At 42.1% G+C, this 17877-nt stretch overlaps 1 protein-coding gene across 2 annotated transcripts in view; it reads right to left on the bottom strand.

Moving 5' to 3' along the window:
* Positions 1-1782: 1782 nt before the first annotated feature.
* Positions 1783-17877, bottom strand: part of LOC119855380 (regulator of G protein signaling 7 binding protein) — a 78519-nt gene continuing 62424 nt past the window's right edge. Inside the window, exons 4-6 of one of the 2 annotated variants that reach the window (XM_038401175.2) lie at positions 11939-12086; positions 10270-10340; positions 1783-2030 (exon numbers count right to left, since the gene is read on the bottom strand). In XM_038401175.2, the coding sequence (XP_038257103.1) occupies positions 1939-2030; positions 10270-10340; positions 11939-12086 (311 nt within the window). In that variant the 3' untranslated portion in view covers positions 1783-1938. Of the gene's footprint in view, positions 2031-10265; positions 10341-11938; positions 12087-17877 lie in introns of those variants that run through there. The other variant, XM_038401177.2, reaches the window with a different exon arrangement.

The raw sequence follows: 17877 nt of genomic DNA, 5'->3' as shown, positions 1-17877 counted from the left end.
AGTCTAGCAAGGAATCTTTCCTGCACTGCCAGATTGGTGTAGGCAATGTGTTGTGTTTTGTTTTTTTTTAATTTCCTTTTAGCAGCCCAGAGTCCTGGTGGGTAGATTTGACAGTAAAATGCATTTGTCACATTAGCAGGTGCCCAGTGCAGACATTCATTTGACTGGGGGCAGCTTCCTGATAAAGCACAGTTGGAAGCAGATTATGATGAGGCATCTCCCAGAGAAGGTGGGAAAGGTGGTATGGACTCCTAAAATCCACAGCAATGAAAAGACAACATCCTTTCCCTACCCTCATATGAGAAGAGGGTGATGGGGTACCAGCAACAGTGATGGAACCTGTTTAATGCTGTGTAGGGGTGACATAATTCCCAACATTTTCAGTGGCTGAAGTGGGATGGGACCTGTCCACAAGGGGATTGGGGACCAAGGTGGTGTTCAAGTCCTACTCTCAGTGGGGAAGGGGGTGGGCCAAACCTGAGCAGCACTGTGTTCCCATGCAGCAGGGGCGAAGTCACAATGCCTGGAGGGGAGAGCGTAGCCCAGCCAGCCCCACAGGAGCCCCTTCAACTGGGACAGGGAAGTTCGGGGGTCAAAGTGGGACAGGTCCACAAACTTAGGTCTGTTGGGAGGTATGGTGTGGTGTGGCGCTGATACCAGCCCTCTGCCAGGTGTTACAGATTACAAGGGAAGGATGACCTGCCCTGGAATAGTTACTGCTGGATAGTTCCCAGATATGTTACTTAATAAAGTTGCAGCTTAGTTAAACCACGTTCTTGGTGTTTTGTCTGTCTTCCCTCAGTGTCTGAGACAATAGTTCCCAGATATCTATGTCCTGCAATACATAACATTGCCACTAGTTGTCAGTCTAAATAATGTCTGTGGGCTGATTATACTTTGTCATCTTCCTCCGAGAACAGCAGTCTTGAAAATGGAGCAAATACTATTACTGAGACATTATAGTAAATTGATTTCCTAGTGATATAATAATTAGAAAGCAGACATTTTTTAGTTTACCTAAAAAACTTTATTAACAATGTAAAATGCCTAATATTTTACAGTCTGAGCTAATTCTGGCATGCCCTATAAGAGTTAACACTAAGTTGATGTGCAGACACCATGCTTCAACTTTTAATGGAAACAAAGTATTTTCTGATTTATGTTCGAGGGTAATTGTATATTGTACTACACCATCTTTTAACTCCATTGCCCCTTTCTTCCAAAGTTGAAATAGACACCATTGGTTTAAAAGGAAATTAATTATCTTCTATCTACTGTACAGTATGTAGATATTATGATTACTTTGTATTTACAAATATGAATATTTTTCATATATGATTTTGAGTATGATAAATTAAATTTTACTGTGAAGTTCTTTGTTAAATTGAGATATAGTGGAAGACTAAATATGAATGAGAGCACAAAAAGCAGTAGGAGAGTTTGTGCATGTTCTGTTACAATAGTTTGTTTTTAATATTAGAAGTTAAACACATTTTGATGTTTGAAATAATTTTCTACGTTTAAAAATTGTTTACAATATTTGATCATATTCTATTAATGTGATACTAGTAAGAGCTATAGTCATAGTTTTGTACTGTACACACAATTTCTGTTGTGATTTGTATAATAAAAAAGCTTTAGGATGAGCTAGTAACTATAATTCTTGCATCTAGTCACTGAATGGTTTAAAGTAGACATGCGGAATGTCATTACAAAACCTTTTAAAAAAATCATAATGTTAAATCTGTTCCCTTTCTGGTTCTTGAGAACAACAACTTTGTACTGTAAAACTCCTTTTTGAAAAGAGCAGGGGGAGAAGGACTAGGGCAGTGTAGAAAACGCTTTATAATCAAGAGCAGTAAGGTTTATCCTTTCAAAGGTCAAATAATATTGGTTTCATGAAAGTTATGGTTTTCTTGGAGTTTCTGCCTGAAGTTTTTAGCTTGAGACAAGGCAGCATAGTCCAAAGAATCTTCGCTTCGGTCTTCTCACTAATGGATAAGGAGTCAGGTTTAGGAGGCTGCTATCATCTATAATGAAAGAAGTACAAAATGTAATACGATTAGGTGTATAAAGAAGAAACTGCTTACTTATTGGTATTCCAGTAGCACCTGGGAGCCTCAGTAGTGGACCAGGACCCCATTGTACTAGGCACGGTACAAACTCAGGCTAAAAAGATGGTCTTTTCCCCAAAGAGTTTACAATCTAAATGCATCTAAGTTCAGTCCTTTTTGTAAAGAGCATGTTCATACACTATGAATTATGATTAAGGCTAAGATTATGTCATGGAGGTTGCGGAAGTCACAGAATCTGTGACTTCCAGCGACCTCCATGATGTTGGGCGCCCCAGCAGTTGCCAGCAGCAGGGGACCTAGCAGTAACCCAGCATCCACGGGTGGTGGGGGACCCTCTCACAGCTGCCCAGCTGCTGCCACTGACGGCGACCCCTGAGCTGTCCAGCGGCACCGCCTCTGTGAGCAGCCTTCCCCCCCCGCCCCGCAGCTCCCAGCTGGCAGTGGCAGAGGGACCCTGGAGCTGCTCAGTGGCCACAGGGGGGGCCCTCCGCTGCTTCCAGCTACTGGCGGCAGCAAAGGGACCCCAGAGCTGCTCAGTGGCTGGAGGTCCCCTGTACCTCCGCAGTCACCACTGCTGATAGGAGCCCCCCACAGCTCCCCTGCCGTTGCAGATGGCGGGGACCCCCCCCTGCAGCTCCCAGCCCCACAGGGTGGCAGGGGGACCCCTCCCACCCACTGGGCCATGGGGTCCCTGCAGCTCCCAGCCACTGCAGGGGGGGAAGGAGCAGGATGCTGGACCCTCCTCCCTCCCTATTTTGTCAGGGATGTTTTTAGTAAAAAAGTCAGGACCAGGTCACGGTTTCTGTGATTTTTTTTGTGTATTGTCTATGACCTGTGCATGACTTTTACTAAAAATATCCGTGACAAAATCATAGCCTTAATTATGATAATGCAGCTCTGTAGCAACTCTGTCCTAGGTCAATTTTATTTCAATAATATAGTTTTGTTTTATATATTCTGAGTCTTAAAATGCTAATTATAGAGCTATGGCCATTGCCCCATGACAACAGAAACAGTATTTCAGAATATCCATTTTGGATAACTAAAAACGTAGAGGAAGAAAGACAGAAATTCTGGCAGGTGGCATAGTGGTTCAATCACCGAACTTGAGATCAGAGGGGTAGCCATGTTAGTCTGTATCTACAAAAACAACGAGGAGTCTGGTAGCACCTTAAAGACTAACAGATTTATTTGGGCATAAGCTTTCGTGGGTAAAAAACCCACTTCTTCAGATGCAAGTTGAGAGGAATTACCCTTTCATCTCTGGAGATGGGGCAAAATTTTCAAACTTGGTTGCCTAAAGTTAGGCTTCTAAATCCATATTTAGGAACCTAAATTAAAGCTATTTTTATTTGGATTCAAGATCTGAACTTTAGGCGACATTCTTTGATAATCCAAGCTCGTCCTTGATAAGATAAAAGACCTATTTCCCCCATCCACCCAAGATTTTTATATTTGTTTGTAAAAATAACATTGTTTCACAGCTCTAGGAAAAACATGAATAATAAAATTCTTGCTGACTATGAAAAGGTTTTAAGAAAAGAGTTTCCCAAATTTGGAAAAACATAAGGCTACATTTAGACACCTGGTTTCAGGACTAACTTTGACCAGACTGATACAGAGTGATGCCCTGATCCACACAAGGACTTAAGTGTCCAACTCCCATTTCAGTTGCCTAAGTCCAAAATTTAGGTTCCACTGAGATTCTCAAAACTCCTACCATGTTGCTGCCTAAACCTGGAGGCATCTAACATCCCTCAGCGCTTAAATTTCTAGGGCCATTAAAGTGCCCTATTTTTCTACTTCTGGGCCCATGCACTGCCACCTCAGTCCTGACAGCTGGTGTTTGGCTTGCTCCCAAGCCCTGAGCCTCAAACCAGGTGAGATAAGTGGGGGAATGGCTATTAGTCAGGATGGGCAGGGATGGTGTCCCTAGCCTCTGTTTGCCAGAAGCTGGGAATGGGTGACAGGGGATGGATCACTTGATGATTACCTGTTCTGTTCATTCCCTCTGGGGCATCTGGCACTGGCCAGTGTCGGAAGACAGGATACTGGGCTAGATGGACCTTTGGTCTGACCCAGTATGGCCATTCTTATGAATGGCTATCTGCCCTATGAGGCTGGTGTGCTATGAGCACACCTAACTCCACACAAAATAGTCTGGTGGAGTGGAGAGAAGCAGCAGCAGCCTTCCTTATAAGCTTTTGCCCATTGGTTAGGGTACTCACTCAGAACATGGGAGACCCCAGTTCAATTCCCGCCTCTGCATGATGTGGAGAAAGGATTTGAACCTGAGTGTCCCACCTCACAGATGAGGGTGCTAGCCACTGCACTATGGGATACTCTGATATGGTGCTCTCCTGTTGAAAGCCGTTTCATTGGACCAGAGAGAAAGAATGACTCTATGGTCCAGTGATTAGGGCATTCACCTGTCTTCTCCACATCAGGCACATGGGATAATTGAACTTGGGCTCCCCACCTCCTGGGTGAGTTCCCTAACTACTGGGCTAAAGGTTACAAGAAAGGCCATTCCTGCTGCCCTCTCCTTTCTACCCCCTCTTCTGGCTGTTTTGTGTGGGGTTAGGTGTGTGCCATTGCTGTTCTTGTAAGAATTCAGATTTTTTGCATTTTGTCTTTTTTTGCTTTGCTTTTTGCTATTGACACATGAAGGCAGTAGACTTGCTCCCCAAGCTGGACAATCAGCACCAGAAGGGAGCTGAAAATGACCGTCTTTCCCATTGATGCCTCTACTCTACAAGAGAATCTAACACACTAAGTAAACTGAGGAGCCTGTTGCTGCATCTGCGCCCTTGTCCACTTGATTTTAGATCCTGGACCAGGCTTGATGGGTTACTCTCAGGAGGGTACAGAGTTGCCATGGTTGGGCACTAGCTTGGCCTGGTTTCCTCTCCAGATTGTGATGGTGGGGCAGTGTTGCAGACAATAACTCATCTGTTCAAAGAGTGCCCATCTTGACATATGGAGGGCTGCTTACCGTGACTCACCTCTCTGGATACAGAATCTATCCTCTGGTTACTGTACCTGGACATCGAGCTCTGACGTCTGCATATGAGAGGATCTTGCAAGAAACTCCTTAGGCACCTGTCTCCAGGAGTTTCACAGCTTTGAATCCCAAGTGGAGATAGGCGCCTCCCTCCATCACATACTTAGGTGTCTAACTCATTGAATGGGGTGAGGCTTAAGACACACCTCTTCTTTGGCATCTTCTATTAGCTAGCTTAGGTGGCTCCCCACTTAGCATGCTGGCTTTTGTGGATCCCTCTCTTAGGTGTCTAAGTCTCCCCAGACATTGCATAAGGAGCCTGGTTGCCTCCCTCAGGGTTTGTGGATTCTCCTGGGTGGCGAGGCACCTAAAAGTTAGGTTAGATGTTGCAGTGCCTAAGCCCCTTTGGGGGCCTGAGTGCATAATGGAGATGTCCTGGCAGGGAAGGGGATAGGTTGCTGTTCAGAATATTCATGAACCCTCTGGTAGGTGATCCAAAGGGCAGCACTGATATCCACCTCAGAAGAGAATGATTATATTACACATGCTAGTTGCAGAGAGAGTGCTGCATATGCAGCTGTAATAACAAGGGTAAGAAATGGATTTTGTCTTGCATGTATGATTCCTTTGAGAGAATACATTCTCTTTCTTCTTAAATTTCACCCACTGCACATGCACAATACATTTGGGTATCTGAACTCTTCTTCAGTCAGACGGCAAGCAAAGCTGAAAGTTTAGTAGCATTATACTAAGCTTGAAAAGACTAGTAATTGTGAGCCAACCCTGACTTCAGTGAACTCAGCGGCAAAACTCTCATTGATTTCACTCAGAGCAGGCTCAGGTCCTGTAAGGATTCATTCATTCAACACTATCAAATCATCTCACAACTTTTTTTTTTTTTTTTTTACAACCAGACTCTTAATTTCACATCTAATCATTAAAGTTGTTAGCTCGTACCCTGGTAATTAACTAAATCTCCTCCTTTTAGGTCTTCTCTCCCTTATTTTTCCTCTTTGATGAATCCAAAATAAAGTTTTAATTAAAGATCTTAGTATACTTTGAAGACATAAAGTCCTATATCACTACTAAGTATTATCATCCCTTCTTGAGACCTCAGTTCCCAGAAGTGGGCAGTAAGCTCTAAACATAGATGATGTATATTTATGGGAGCAGCAAAAGAGCCGTTTGTATCTCCTTGATCTTGGGGCTGGCCCCCAACATCGTTCAGAGCAGTCTCTGGGCTACTAAAAGTGTGTCTGCCTGATGTACAGCCCTAAAAGCCTCTGGTGCGTTTACCAGAGATCTTCAGGCCATCTATGTAGAGTGTAAGGAGAACCTGAATGAGCTCTCCCCTGTGATGAGCTGGGGGGAAAGACTTCAGGAGCAGACCACATTTGCACAGGCATGCCTACTCTGCTTACATGTGCAGCAGATGGAGCTACTTTGCCAAAATGATCAATTTTGGTTGGCTTGGGGTTACAAATCACTCAAGGATTTGAATGCAGGGGTAATGAAGATGAAGTGTTAACCTTATTATATGAGTAAAAGGCACCAGAACTGTGCTTACCATGTGACCCCCCCGATTGAGGGAGTCACCCTAAACTGAACCTCACTTGCTAAGCAGGGAGTAGGGATGCCACATCCCCATGAAGATGAGAGGATGGGGATAGGTGTTTCTATGTGGTGGTGTGGATGCTGCCAAGAGTCTAGCATTTGATAGAGCTGATTGGTCTCAATTGAGAGTCTTTGTTTCTGGCTGGTGATTCCTAGAGATGATATTATTGCTGAACAGGTCTAGGGGCTAAGCCTTAGACATTGTTGGGGATAGGGAAAGACAATACAGAGACCCAATTGGCTGTGAGGTTACCTGCTGAAATCATTAAGAGCTGGGTTCAGTGGCAGAACCTCAGAATGTGACATTGTGGGAGCAGCAACGGTGGCAGAGAGAGAGCGACAGCTACAAGCCAGTTACAGAGCAGAAGCAAAGGCATTGCTCGATGTCTCCCTGCTCCCAGAGGTGGGAGTTGAACCATGTGAATGTACCTCTGAACTCTGGGCCTTCGCCAACCAAGGACAGCCAACGGTAAGTAGGGTACAGTGGCAGGTGAGGGGAGTGCTGTGTTAAGGGACATTTGTTGGTTGGACTTTCACACCGCAAAGTGAGAAACTGAGGCAAAGGACACTGTCCAACACACTCTGGGGTGGATGTTTGCCTACGATCACATGCTTTTGAATTGCAGTTCTGGTGTTTTCCCAAATTAACATTGGTTCCCCTTTTAATAAAAGTTTTATTTTGTTTTATGCAAACTCAGTGCTTGCGAGTGGGGAAGGATCGCCTTTGAGAGGCGCCCAAACGCAGTGTTTAGTTTCCCCAGATTACTAGATGGGGACTTTTTTATTTTGTGGTGGTAAGAGAAATTTCTAGACATTGAACCTGGCTCTTCTTGCTGCCAACTCCACCTGTCAGAAGGATTACCAGAACAATATAACGGGGCCAGAATGCAGAGGAAGGATTCATCCCTGGAACTCTGAACTGTCTTCCTCTCTTCTGCACTGAGTTCAAGTTTCTCCTCTTCCACTGCGTAGGTATTTCCTTTGCTATGTTCACCTTCTTCTTTCTCTTTGTGCCCCATTCCAGACTTTGTGCCTTTTTACTATCTGTCCTGTTTACCTGGAATGACCTTCTATATAATGCACACTGAGATTTCTTCCTCCCCTCCTTCCAAACTCTTTGCAATCCCCTCCATTCCATGAAACTTCAGGAGCGCAATGTATTCTCCCCATTCTGTGTTTCTCTCATAACTGCTGTACCTTTAGACTGTTAGCTCCTTGGGACAAGGACCTGTTATGCTTAGCACACTTTATTTGTTGTAGGCTGCCATGTACACTGACAGCATTATGGAAATACTAATATATGATAAAGAATATGCCCTAGCTTTTAATTTTTTAGGACAAATTGGAGAGTGTCCAGAGACCATCCCCTGACAGGTATTTGTCCAACCTGTTTTTAAAAACCTCCAAAGATGTGGACTCCACAACCTCCCTTGGAAGCCTATTCCAAAGCTCAACTACCCTTATTGTTATAAAGTTCTTCCTAATATCTAACCTAAATCTTCTTTGCTACAGATTAAGCCCATTACTTCTTGTTCTGCCTTCAGTGGACATGGGACAAATGATCACAGACCTCCTTATAGCAGACTTTGAAGATTGTTATCAGGTCCCCCCTCAGTCTTTTTTTTCCTTCTCAAAACTAATCATGCCCAGTTTTTTTGAAGCTTTCCCCACAGGTCAGGTTTTATAAACTTTTTAAATTTTTGTTGCTCTCCTTTGGACTCTCTCTGGTTTAACTACATCTTTCCTAAAGTGTGGCTCCCAGAGTTGGACACAGAACTCTAGCTGAGATCTTACCAGTGCTGAGTAGAGCAGGTTAATTACCTCACATGTCTTACATACAACACTGCTATTAATACATCTAGAATGCTATTAACCTTTTTCACAGCTGCATCACATTGTCGACCGGTATTCAATTTGTGATCCACTATTACCCCAGAACCTTTTTCAGAAGTACTACCACTAGCCATTTACTCCCCATTTTTGTAGCTGTGCATTTTCCTTCCTAAGTGAAGAACTTTGTACTTGTCTATATTGAATTTCATCTGGTTGAATTTAGACCAGTTCTCCAATTTGTCACACTCATTTTTAATTCTAATCCTTCCCTCCTAAGTGCTTGCAACCCCTCTGAGCTTGGTGTCATCTGCAAAATTTATAATAAAATTTTATTATGCCTCTTCCCTTTCTCTAGTATAGCTCTGCTCAGCAGAGACATAACTTAGCTCTTAATTTCCAAAATATACTAGCTTTAGAGGATGCTCAGCTAACCCTATTGAGTGAAATCCTTGCCCTGTGGACCGTCTCCCAAAGTATTCTTGCCAGCAAGTTAAAGAAGTATGGGCTGGATGAATGGACTATAAGGTGTATAGAAAGTTGTCTAGATTGTCGGGCTCAACGGGTAGTGATCAATGGCTCCATGTCTAGTTGGCAGCCGGTATCAAGTGGAGTGCCCCAAGGGTCGGTCCTCGGGCCGGTTTTGTTCAATATCTTCATAAATGATTTGGAGGATGGTGTGGATTGCACCCTCAGCAAGTTTGCAGATGACACTAAACTGGGAGGAGAGCTAGATACGCTGGAGAATAGGGATAGGATACAGAGGGACCTAGACAAATTAGAGGATTGGGCCAAAAGAAAACTGATGAGATTCAACAAGGACAAGTGCAGAGTCCTGCACTTTGGATGGAAGAATCCCATGCACTGCTACAGACTAGGGACCGAATGGCTAGGCAGTAGTTCTGCAGAAAAGGACCTAGGGGTTACAGTGGACGAGAAGCTGGATATGTGTCAACAGTGTGCCGTTGTTGCCAAGAAGGCCAATGGCATTTTGGGATGTATAAGTAGGGGCATTGCCAGCAGATCGAGGGACGTGATCGTTTCCCTCTATTTGACATTGGTGAGACCTCATCTGGAGTACTGTGTCCAGTTTTGGATCCCACGCTACAAGAAGGATGTGGAAAAATTGGAAAACGTCCAGCGGAGGGCAACAAAAATGATTAGGGGATTGGAACACATGACTTATGAGGAGAGGCTGAGGGAACTGGGATTGTTTAGTCTGCAGAAGAGAAGAATGAGGGGGGATTTGATAGCTGCTTTCAACTACCAGAAAGGGGGTTCCAAAGAGGATGGATCTAGACTGTTCTCAGTGGTAGCAGATGACAGAACAAAGAGTAATGGTCTTAAGTTTCCGTGGGGGAGGTTTAGGTTGGATATTAGGAAAAAATTTTTCATTAGGAGGGAGCTGAAACACTGGAATGCGTTACCTAGGGAGGTGGTGGAATCTCCTTCCTTAGAAGTTTTTAAGGTCAGGCTTGACAAAGCCCTGGCTGGGATGATTTAGTTGGGGATTGGTCCTGCTTTGAGCAGGGGGATGGACTAAATGACCTCCTGAGGTCCCTTCTAACCCTGATATTCTATGATTCTATGTCAGTGGGAGTTCTGTCATTGACATCAGTGGCGCCAAGACTTACTCAGAATATTTTTTTATAATATCTAGAAAAAATTTATATTTTTCTGATATAAACTGAGCCAAAACACTTGAATGCCTTAATTTACATTAGATACAGAAAAAGCAAGACTCACCTTGATTTTTCAATGGTAAAGGCATAGTCTCCCTGAGTTTGCTTAAAAGGTTTTTCATTTCTCTCATGTCTCTGTGGAAATTAAAAGTAAAACAGATAGAATGGAGACTTTACATAACCTATTTTCTGCTTTTGGGGGTTGTAGGAATAGTACAATACACTGAAATAATGAAAGTAATAAACTCAAAGTGGGACTAATGAGCTCTTTTGGATCTATCTATTGGACAAGTAGTTGGTTCCAATATAAAAGCCAGTCTAATTCTTTATTTTTGTTACAAGAGGAATATGCCCTTAGATTTAATGAGGAAGTGGAGGGTTGATTTGATTGTAATTGGCAGCTTTCTGGTTCAAATTTAGCCTAGGATGATGACATAATTACCATTTCCTGGATGTTGAGTGGTTTTTTATAAAATGAGTTGGTGGGTTCAGTCCAATTCCTAGTGGAGAGATGCACCATACGCAGCACAACTGGCATTTATCAGCACCAGTGTTGGCTGCGCTACCCTTTTGCCCCCAGATGGCAAACACTTAGACCATAAGTTCTTTGCGACAGTACCTCTTTGTGTTTTGTATCTTGGACAGTACCAAGCACAAAGGTAGTGTTTAAAAAGTAATAAATAAATTACTGTAGGGATCACGCGTGTTGTATCAGTTCCCATTCTGTGGATGAAGAGAACATTCCATCCAGCATGTCAACCTAACCCCTCTCAAGTGCATGGGATTTGCCCAAAACGTTAAAGGTGAGAAAACAGACTAAATAATCCCCACTGCTATGATAATGGGTTTCCTCTCTCTCCCATAGCAGGGTTACAGGTGTGTGTGTGTTTTGAAAGTGGATCACGGTTTGTAAAGTGAAAGAGAAACTGTGTGAGGGCTCAGGCTGCACTAAAGGGTTTTTGGTTTGAAAGACAGCATGATCTTGCCTAATTCATTTGGGATACCACTGAAACTATAATATAGTTCCTAAACAGAGCAGTGCAACTGTCTTTCCTATAGTTCAGTTTTATTCACCTCCCCTTTTAAAAGAACAGAATTTGGTTATATACAAGGAAATATGGTAGCCCTCATGCTCTCAGTGGTAACTCACACAAAGCCTTAAATAATAGATCAGTTTTAGTAAGACCAGAAATGACCACCAGGGTTATCTCTTACTTTTTTTTTTAAAGGGCCATAGAAGCTTCAACTTGCACCTGGATAGTCAGAGGATGAAAGGAGTTCAGTTTGGTATATACTTGTTTATTTCCACACGTTCAGGATTATTGGCAGGCACAACTAATGTCAATTGGATATCTAAATACCTGACTGGCAAGTGCAAAAATGGAGTCCAGGTAATTTGGGATACAAAAGCAGAGGCCTGGTTAAAATTAAAATGAAAATAAGTCTTATTATTGTTGTTCCGCAAGTAGGCCCATTTATCTCTGTAGTTTCTTCTTCTTCATGCTTTGACAGTAGTATCCAGTGGTTCTTAGCTAAATCAAATATTTCACTCTTGGTCCATCTTTGTACCCACTGATTTGGAAGTTACTGCCATGTACATTAAGTTCTGAAGAAATGTTAAAATGCCTTTTTAATATACTGATACAAATAACAATATTGATTGCCTATGTGGGAAAGGCTGAATAAAGCATTAGATGTAAATTCCAGTATTTAGGAATAAAGGCTACACATACCTTTCAGTGTTTTCAATATCGGTGGAAACCTGCCATGAATGCTGTTGAATATCTATTGGTGAAGATGATGTGTCTTCTAAAATACGTACTTCTGAACTCTCCTCCATTTTATTGTCTACGATCCTGGGTGTTGCACAAGGCTCTTTTCCTTTAAAATGTTCAGACAAAACAAAACATATCCCTGTTATTTAAACACTGCTTATACAGAGACTAAAATGTGGTGTTTTGGACTTGATCATGCACAGCACCGGTGCAGAGAGTTATGAACACAAACTCAACGTGAAAAGTGAGAAGGGCAGGGAATGGATGGCAACTTGTCTATCTGCTAATGAGAGATCTGCTGCTTGGCCACTGCACTACTTATGCCAAGCAGCAGCAGCGGGAGTGAGGTCAAAGACAGGAGTGTGGAGCTAAACATTTTGCTTAACTGTGTAAAATCTGTGCCGGGGCCAAAGGACAACATGGAACAAAAAACAGTGAACAGTAGTGCATCTATTGAAAAAGACTTCAAAACCTCTCACGTCAATGGACAGCACAATGCACATATCCTAGTTAGTAGTAGTATGCTGTGCTGAAAAAGTAGGACAAAATGTGCAGTTCTGTACTTGACAAGTTTTAATAGCCCTACACACCTGCCAACATTCACGACCCAAAATGCAGCAGATTCCAAATCTGCACCAAGTTTGTGATTCATACTTACTACAAGGAAATAAAAGGAGGTGTTAGAGCTGAGTGGTTGAGGGCTGGTAGTCAGGTCTTTTGTGAAGGAGAGAGGGAGATGTTGGGCCTGGACCATGGTGATGGTGACTGCAAAGAAGTTAGGGTTGATGGAATTAGCTGGTGCCCTGACAAGGTTCTAGTCCATGACCCTCGGCAATTCCTCTGTGGTAGGGATGACTAGATGTCCTGATTTTATAGGGACAGTCCCGATATTCAGGGCTTTGTCTTATATAGGTGCCTATTACCCCTCCACTCCCGTCCCGATTTTTCACACTTGCTATCTGGTCACCCTACTCTGTGGTACCCAGTGTAGCCCTGGCACCAGGCATCTGATGGGATGGATTTCTTTTGTGTGCCATTTGAACTGAGAAATTTCAGAGTTGGGTTCCAGACACCTTCCTTAGAGGTTCAAGTTTATTTACCTTTCTGGATGGACCTCATGAATTTGCCCAAACAATCTATGACCAAAAAGCTCTTACTAAGGAAGGTTTATCACAAAGAGAAAGAAATGAGTATTAAAAACAAAATCTGTGGTCTGAATGCCTATCTAATCTTCTTCAAACTTGTCCAGAAATCACCTAGCTAAACCTCATCTGTGTAATTACAGTATAGAAGAAATTGCTTGTTTATTTCCATCATCCAGTCTCTCAGGTCATCAAAGCTGTTTGCATGTTCTCAGCCTGGAAGTCTGCTAGAGATCCTGGGAATCAAACTTCCATTTTTTTAAACCTCTCACTCACCTCAGGTATCCTTGGCCACAGGGAACAGCTCCACTTCTCATCTCATGGAGGCTCCTTTTGAACTCCAGACTAAAGTGCTGCTCCATCTCTCTCTCCCCTCCTGACCCGCTGCTTAATGAAGAGTCAATCAAACCCTCTTCCTGGGTGATCTCCTTCTGGGCTTTAGCTTTAATATAACCTCCTTCCAATTATACATCCCAGTTAGAACATAAGAATGGCCACACTGGGTCAGACCAATGGTCCATCTAGCCTAGTATTCTCTCTTCCAACGGTGGCCAATGCCAGGTGCTTCAGAGGGAATCACGAGAACGGGACAATTATCAAGTGATCCATTTCTTGTCGTCCACTCCCAGCTTCTGGCCGTCAGAGGCTTTAGGACACCCAGAGCATGGGGTTGCATCCCTGACCATCTTGGCTAATAGCCATTGATGGACCTATCCTCCATGAATTTATTTAATTAGTTTTTTGAACCTTGTTATAGTTTTATCCTTCACAACAGCCCTGGCAGCAAGTCCCACAGGTTGGCTGTGTGAAGTACTTCCTTTGGTTTCTTTTTAAATCTGCTGCCTATTAATTTAATTCGGGTGACCCATGGTTCTTGTGTTATATGAAGGGGTAAATAAGACTTCCTTATTCACTTTCTCCACACCAGTCGTGATTTTATATACCTCAGTCATATCCCCCCTTAGTCATTTCTTTTCCAAGCTGAATACTCCCAGTCTTTTTAATCTCTCCTCATATGAAAACTTCCATACCCTAAATCATTTTTGTTGCTCTTCTCTGAACCTTTTCCATTTCTAATATATCTGTTTTGAGATAGGGTGGCCAGAATTGCATGCAGTATTCAAGGTGTGGGCATACCATGGATTTATATAATGGCATGATATTTACTGTCTTATTTATCCTTTTCCTATTGGTTCCTAAATTATTAGCCTTTTTGGGGGGTGGGGGGAACTGACACTGCATATTGAACGACTGTTTTCAGATAACTATTCACAATGCCTCCAAGATTTTTTCCTTGAGTGATAACAGCTAATTTAGATCCCATCATATTGTATGTATAGTTACCCAATATGCATTACTTTGCATGGATCAATCTTGAATTTCCTCTGCCATTTTGTTACCCAGTCACCCGGTTTTGTGAGATCCCATTGTAACTCTTCATAGTCAGCTTTGGACTTAACTATCTTGAGTAATTTTGTATCATCTGCAAACTTTGCCATCTAACTGTTTACCCATTTTTCCAGATCATTTGTCATTGTCTTATCAGAAACCTCAATGCAAAACCTTAATTGCTTATCTGTCTGGTCCTTTTGGCTATTTTACTCACTGTATTGGAAAGAGCAGTGAGTTATACCAACCCATTACACAATACACAACTTTCATATCACACACTTATCACCTTTCTATGAAATAGGATTGCTCTTGAAAGCAATCCAACTTGTCACTGGTACTATAGAAATACAAAGCAGTGTTATAATTTGGTGCTGATTAATTTTACCATTACTTTGAAGTGCTATGATTTTAAAACAAGGATTGTTATTTCCTCTTCCAAAGGACAGACGTACAGTGCCTGTAATGTTTTTTTTTTGTCAGCACAAAGGCAGTCTTGTACAGTTTTGGCAGTATGAGTGGTACCAAGCTCTCTTTGGCTGAAAGGAGCTGTTCACTAGTAATATGGTTGGATCCTAACTGATTCATGAAGACCTCCTTGAAATTCAGGATGCCTGCCAAATCACTTGAAAAATAACTGGGAGTCTGTTAATAATAAAGGCTCTGAAGAACATCTTGGTCATAGGCTTAAACCTGTGAGTTAGGCCCTGGGGTCTACCCCCAAATCCAGCATAGCATTGGAATATGGTGGAGGCTCTGTATTGGTCTACCACCTCTTCCCAACTCTTGTTCCCTGGCATCATGACCCTATGATGCAATGCCAGGGACTCCCTTGGCTGTGGCTGCCCCTGGATCTCTGAAGAATGAGTGGGTATCTCAATAGAAACAATAATGGGGGGGGGGAAACAGTAAAAACTGTTATATTTTCTAGGGAATCTCCATAGTGCTAGCATGGGGATGATATGCTCCCCTTCCAAATTTGCCTTTGACCCGTTCTCTCTTCTTTCCCAAGGAGAGTTTAGTGTATTTAAGTGCTTATTTCTCCTCACATGTATTGTACTTCTCTTTTCTCTCACAGTTTGTCCTTCTTTCTCATACCAGTTTTCAAACAGAGCAGTGGTTTTCAACCTTTCTTCATTTGCGGGCCCCTAAAAAAATTTCCAAGAGGTGTGGACCCGTTTGGAAATCTTAGACATAGTCTGCAGATCCCTCGGGTCCATGGACCACAGGTTGAAAACCACTGAAATAGGATAATGAGATCATAGCACATCAGTTAAGTAATCCATCCTTCCAATGCTTCTAAAACTTGAAGTAAAATGCAGTTTACATAGAAAAAGACACCATGATTTCAGTGAGGTTTTTTTTTATCTAAATTATATGCTATCAAAGGCTTTTATATACTATTTTAAGATATTTGTTATTAATCCAAAATGCATGATGGAAAAGGAATTATGCCAGGAACTTCAATGCATAAGGCTCTTGTACTGTGCATGGTACACACTTACCTGTAATTTAGAATTTTTATTATTGTGATGGACATACAATACAGAAACTAGATCACTCTGAATTTACATCACAGAAGCTTTGTGGTGTATTCGCTCCATGATGCATGCACACAATTCTCCCACTAAGCTCAATTCTTTCCTTTTTAATCCAAGTATCTATTCTATGGTATTTCTTGAAGTGCCTAGCAGAATAGTATTGTAAGACCATGTCTACACCTCTTCACACCCCTGACCAATATAGCTGGCAGAAATCTGTGTACAGACATGGAGTGCTGATCCTACCCTTGCTTTGCCTGTACTATTCCACTGGGGCACACTGCAATCTTAATTAGAGATGTAACTCTGGGAATCTAATTCACTCTTTCCTTAGGTTGTGTCAATAGACTTTTGTTAAGGATAAATTTTGAAATAATGACAAGCTGTAAAATATTCCCATTTCCATTTTAAGACATTGGAAATTGAATAAAATATAACTTTGGAGGGGAAAAAACAAAAATGAAAGACTCCCCTTTGACTCCCACCTCAAACTGGACTCTTTTGTATGTATATGTATTTTGCAAGACCGCATGGTGCACCTTAAAACAGGCCAAATATTGATCTCTGATACTCGTACAGAATTCCCAATTAAATTAAGGGAGAGCTGTGTGTGGGTATCTGAGGGCAGAGATTAACTCTGCCTGATTATACCCCCCCTTTTTTTTTTTGAAAATTTAGACAAATCCAATGTAAGTCCCATGCCCAGTCTGACCAGTATTAACTGCAGTAACTATTAAAGACAACGTGCTTCATGAAAGAAAACCCGTGAAGGCACATAATGTCTGAGTTAGGGTGGCCACAGCCCCTTTACTCAACCTCTTGCACTGTAATGTATGCAGTATGATGTCCTTTTGAAAGGGTGTCCCACTAACTCTAAGTTTACATGTTACCTAACCTTTACAAATAAAGTGGAATGCTATAATGGAAGAGATGCACAGAATGTTTACCTGTCAACATGCTGCAGTGAGTGTGTGATCCACAGCTCACTGACTTCAAAGGGCTATGGATCAGACCAATAGCTCATATGATATTTTCCTACTGTCATTAACAGTGACATTTTAGTCTAGTTTCAGTATAAATGTATGATAACAACAGAGCTTTTAATTCCTTGACACAGTGGCTTTTAATGTAGTGTGTACTAGACTAAGGGGAAAAACCCTTATACCTTCCCTCTCTTTTGCCCTCCAAAACTCCTGCCCCATCTCCTCTTTGATCTCCTGCATGCATCTTTATCCAACGCTTGTATAAGAAGAGCTACCTTGCTCCAGTGATGCACAGCTGACTGGTAGGAGTATACAAGCATGACAACATTCTGTGATGTAAAACACATTCCTATCATTAATCCCATGTGTACGGGAGCTAATAGTTTACTAATATAAGTAACAATGTAACCGAACTGGCTATTAAGATCTGCAGATGGTACCATGGCATTATTGGTTTCTGCGTAGCTAAGCTGCCACAAGTACTCCTTTTTTTTTGCGAATACAGACTAACATGGCTACTACTCTGAAACCTGTGTAGATTATGTATTTAGGCATTTAAACTTCAGCGATCCATCTATAAGCTTCCTCAGTTCAGAATCTCTCAATTCAATAGTTACAACAGTTTTTCACAGTTGCTTGGTGCAAGAGGTTCCTCACTTATTTAGAACAACTTGATTCTGAATGAGGTTAAGGTAATAAAACGTTCTTCTCTTGTATTTTAACGGAACTGTGGTTGAACCACATTTTTTGTATGTTCCGATGGCAAAATGTGAACATCTATGGACAAAGTGATGAAAGAATGAGTGTTTGCTTTCTATGAATTGCCATAAAAAGGGCAAATA

The sequence above is a fragment of the Dermochelys coriacea genome, chromosome 5 (genome assembly GCF_009764565.3).
Source record: "Dermochelys coriacea isolate rDerCor1 chromosome 5, rDerCor1.pri.v4, whole genome shotgun sequence".
In the NCBI taxonomy this organism is placed as follows: domain Eukaryota; kingdom Metazoa; phylum Chordata; order Testudines; family Dermochelyidae; genus Dermochelys; species Dermochelys coriacea.
The sequence above is the reverse complement of the archived record's forward strand: the minus strand, read 5'-3'. Positions and strand labels throughout refer to the sequence as shown.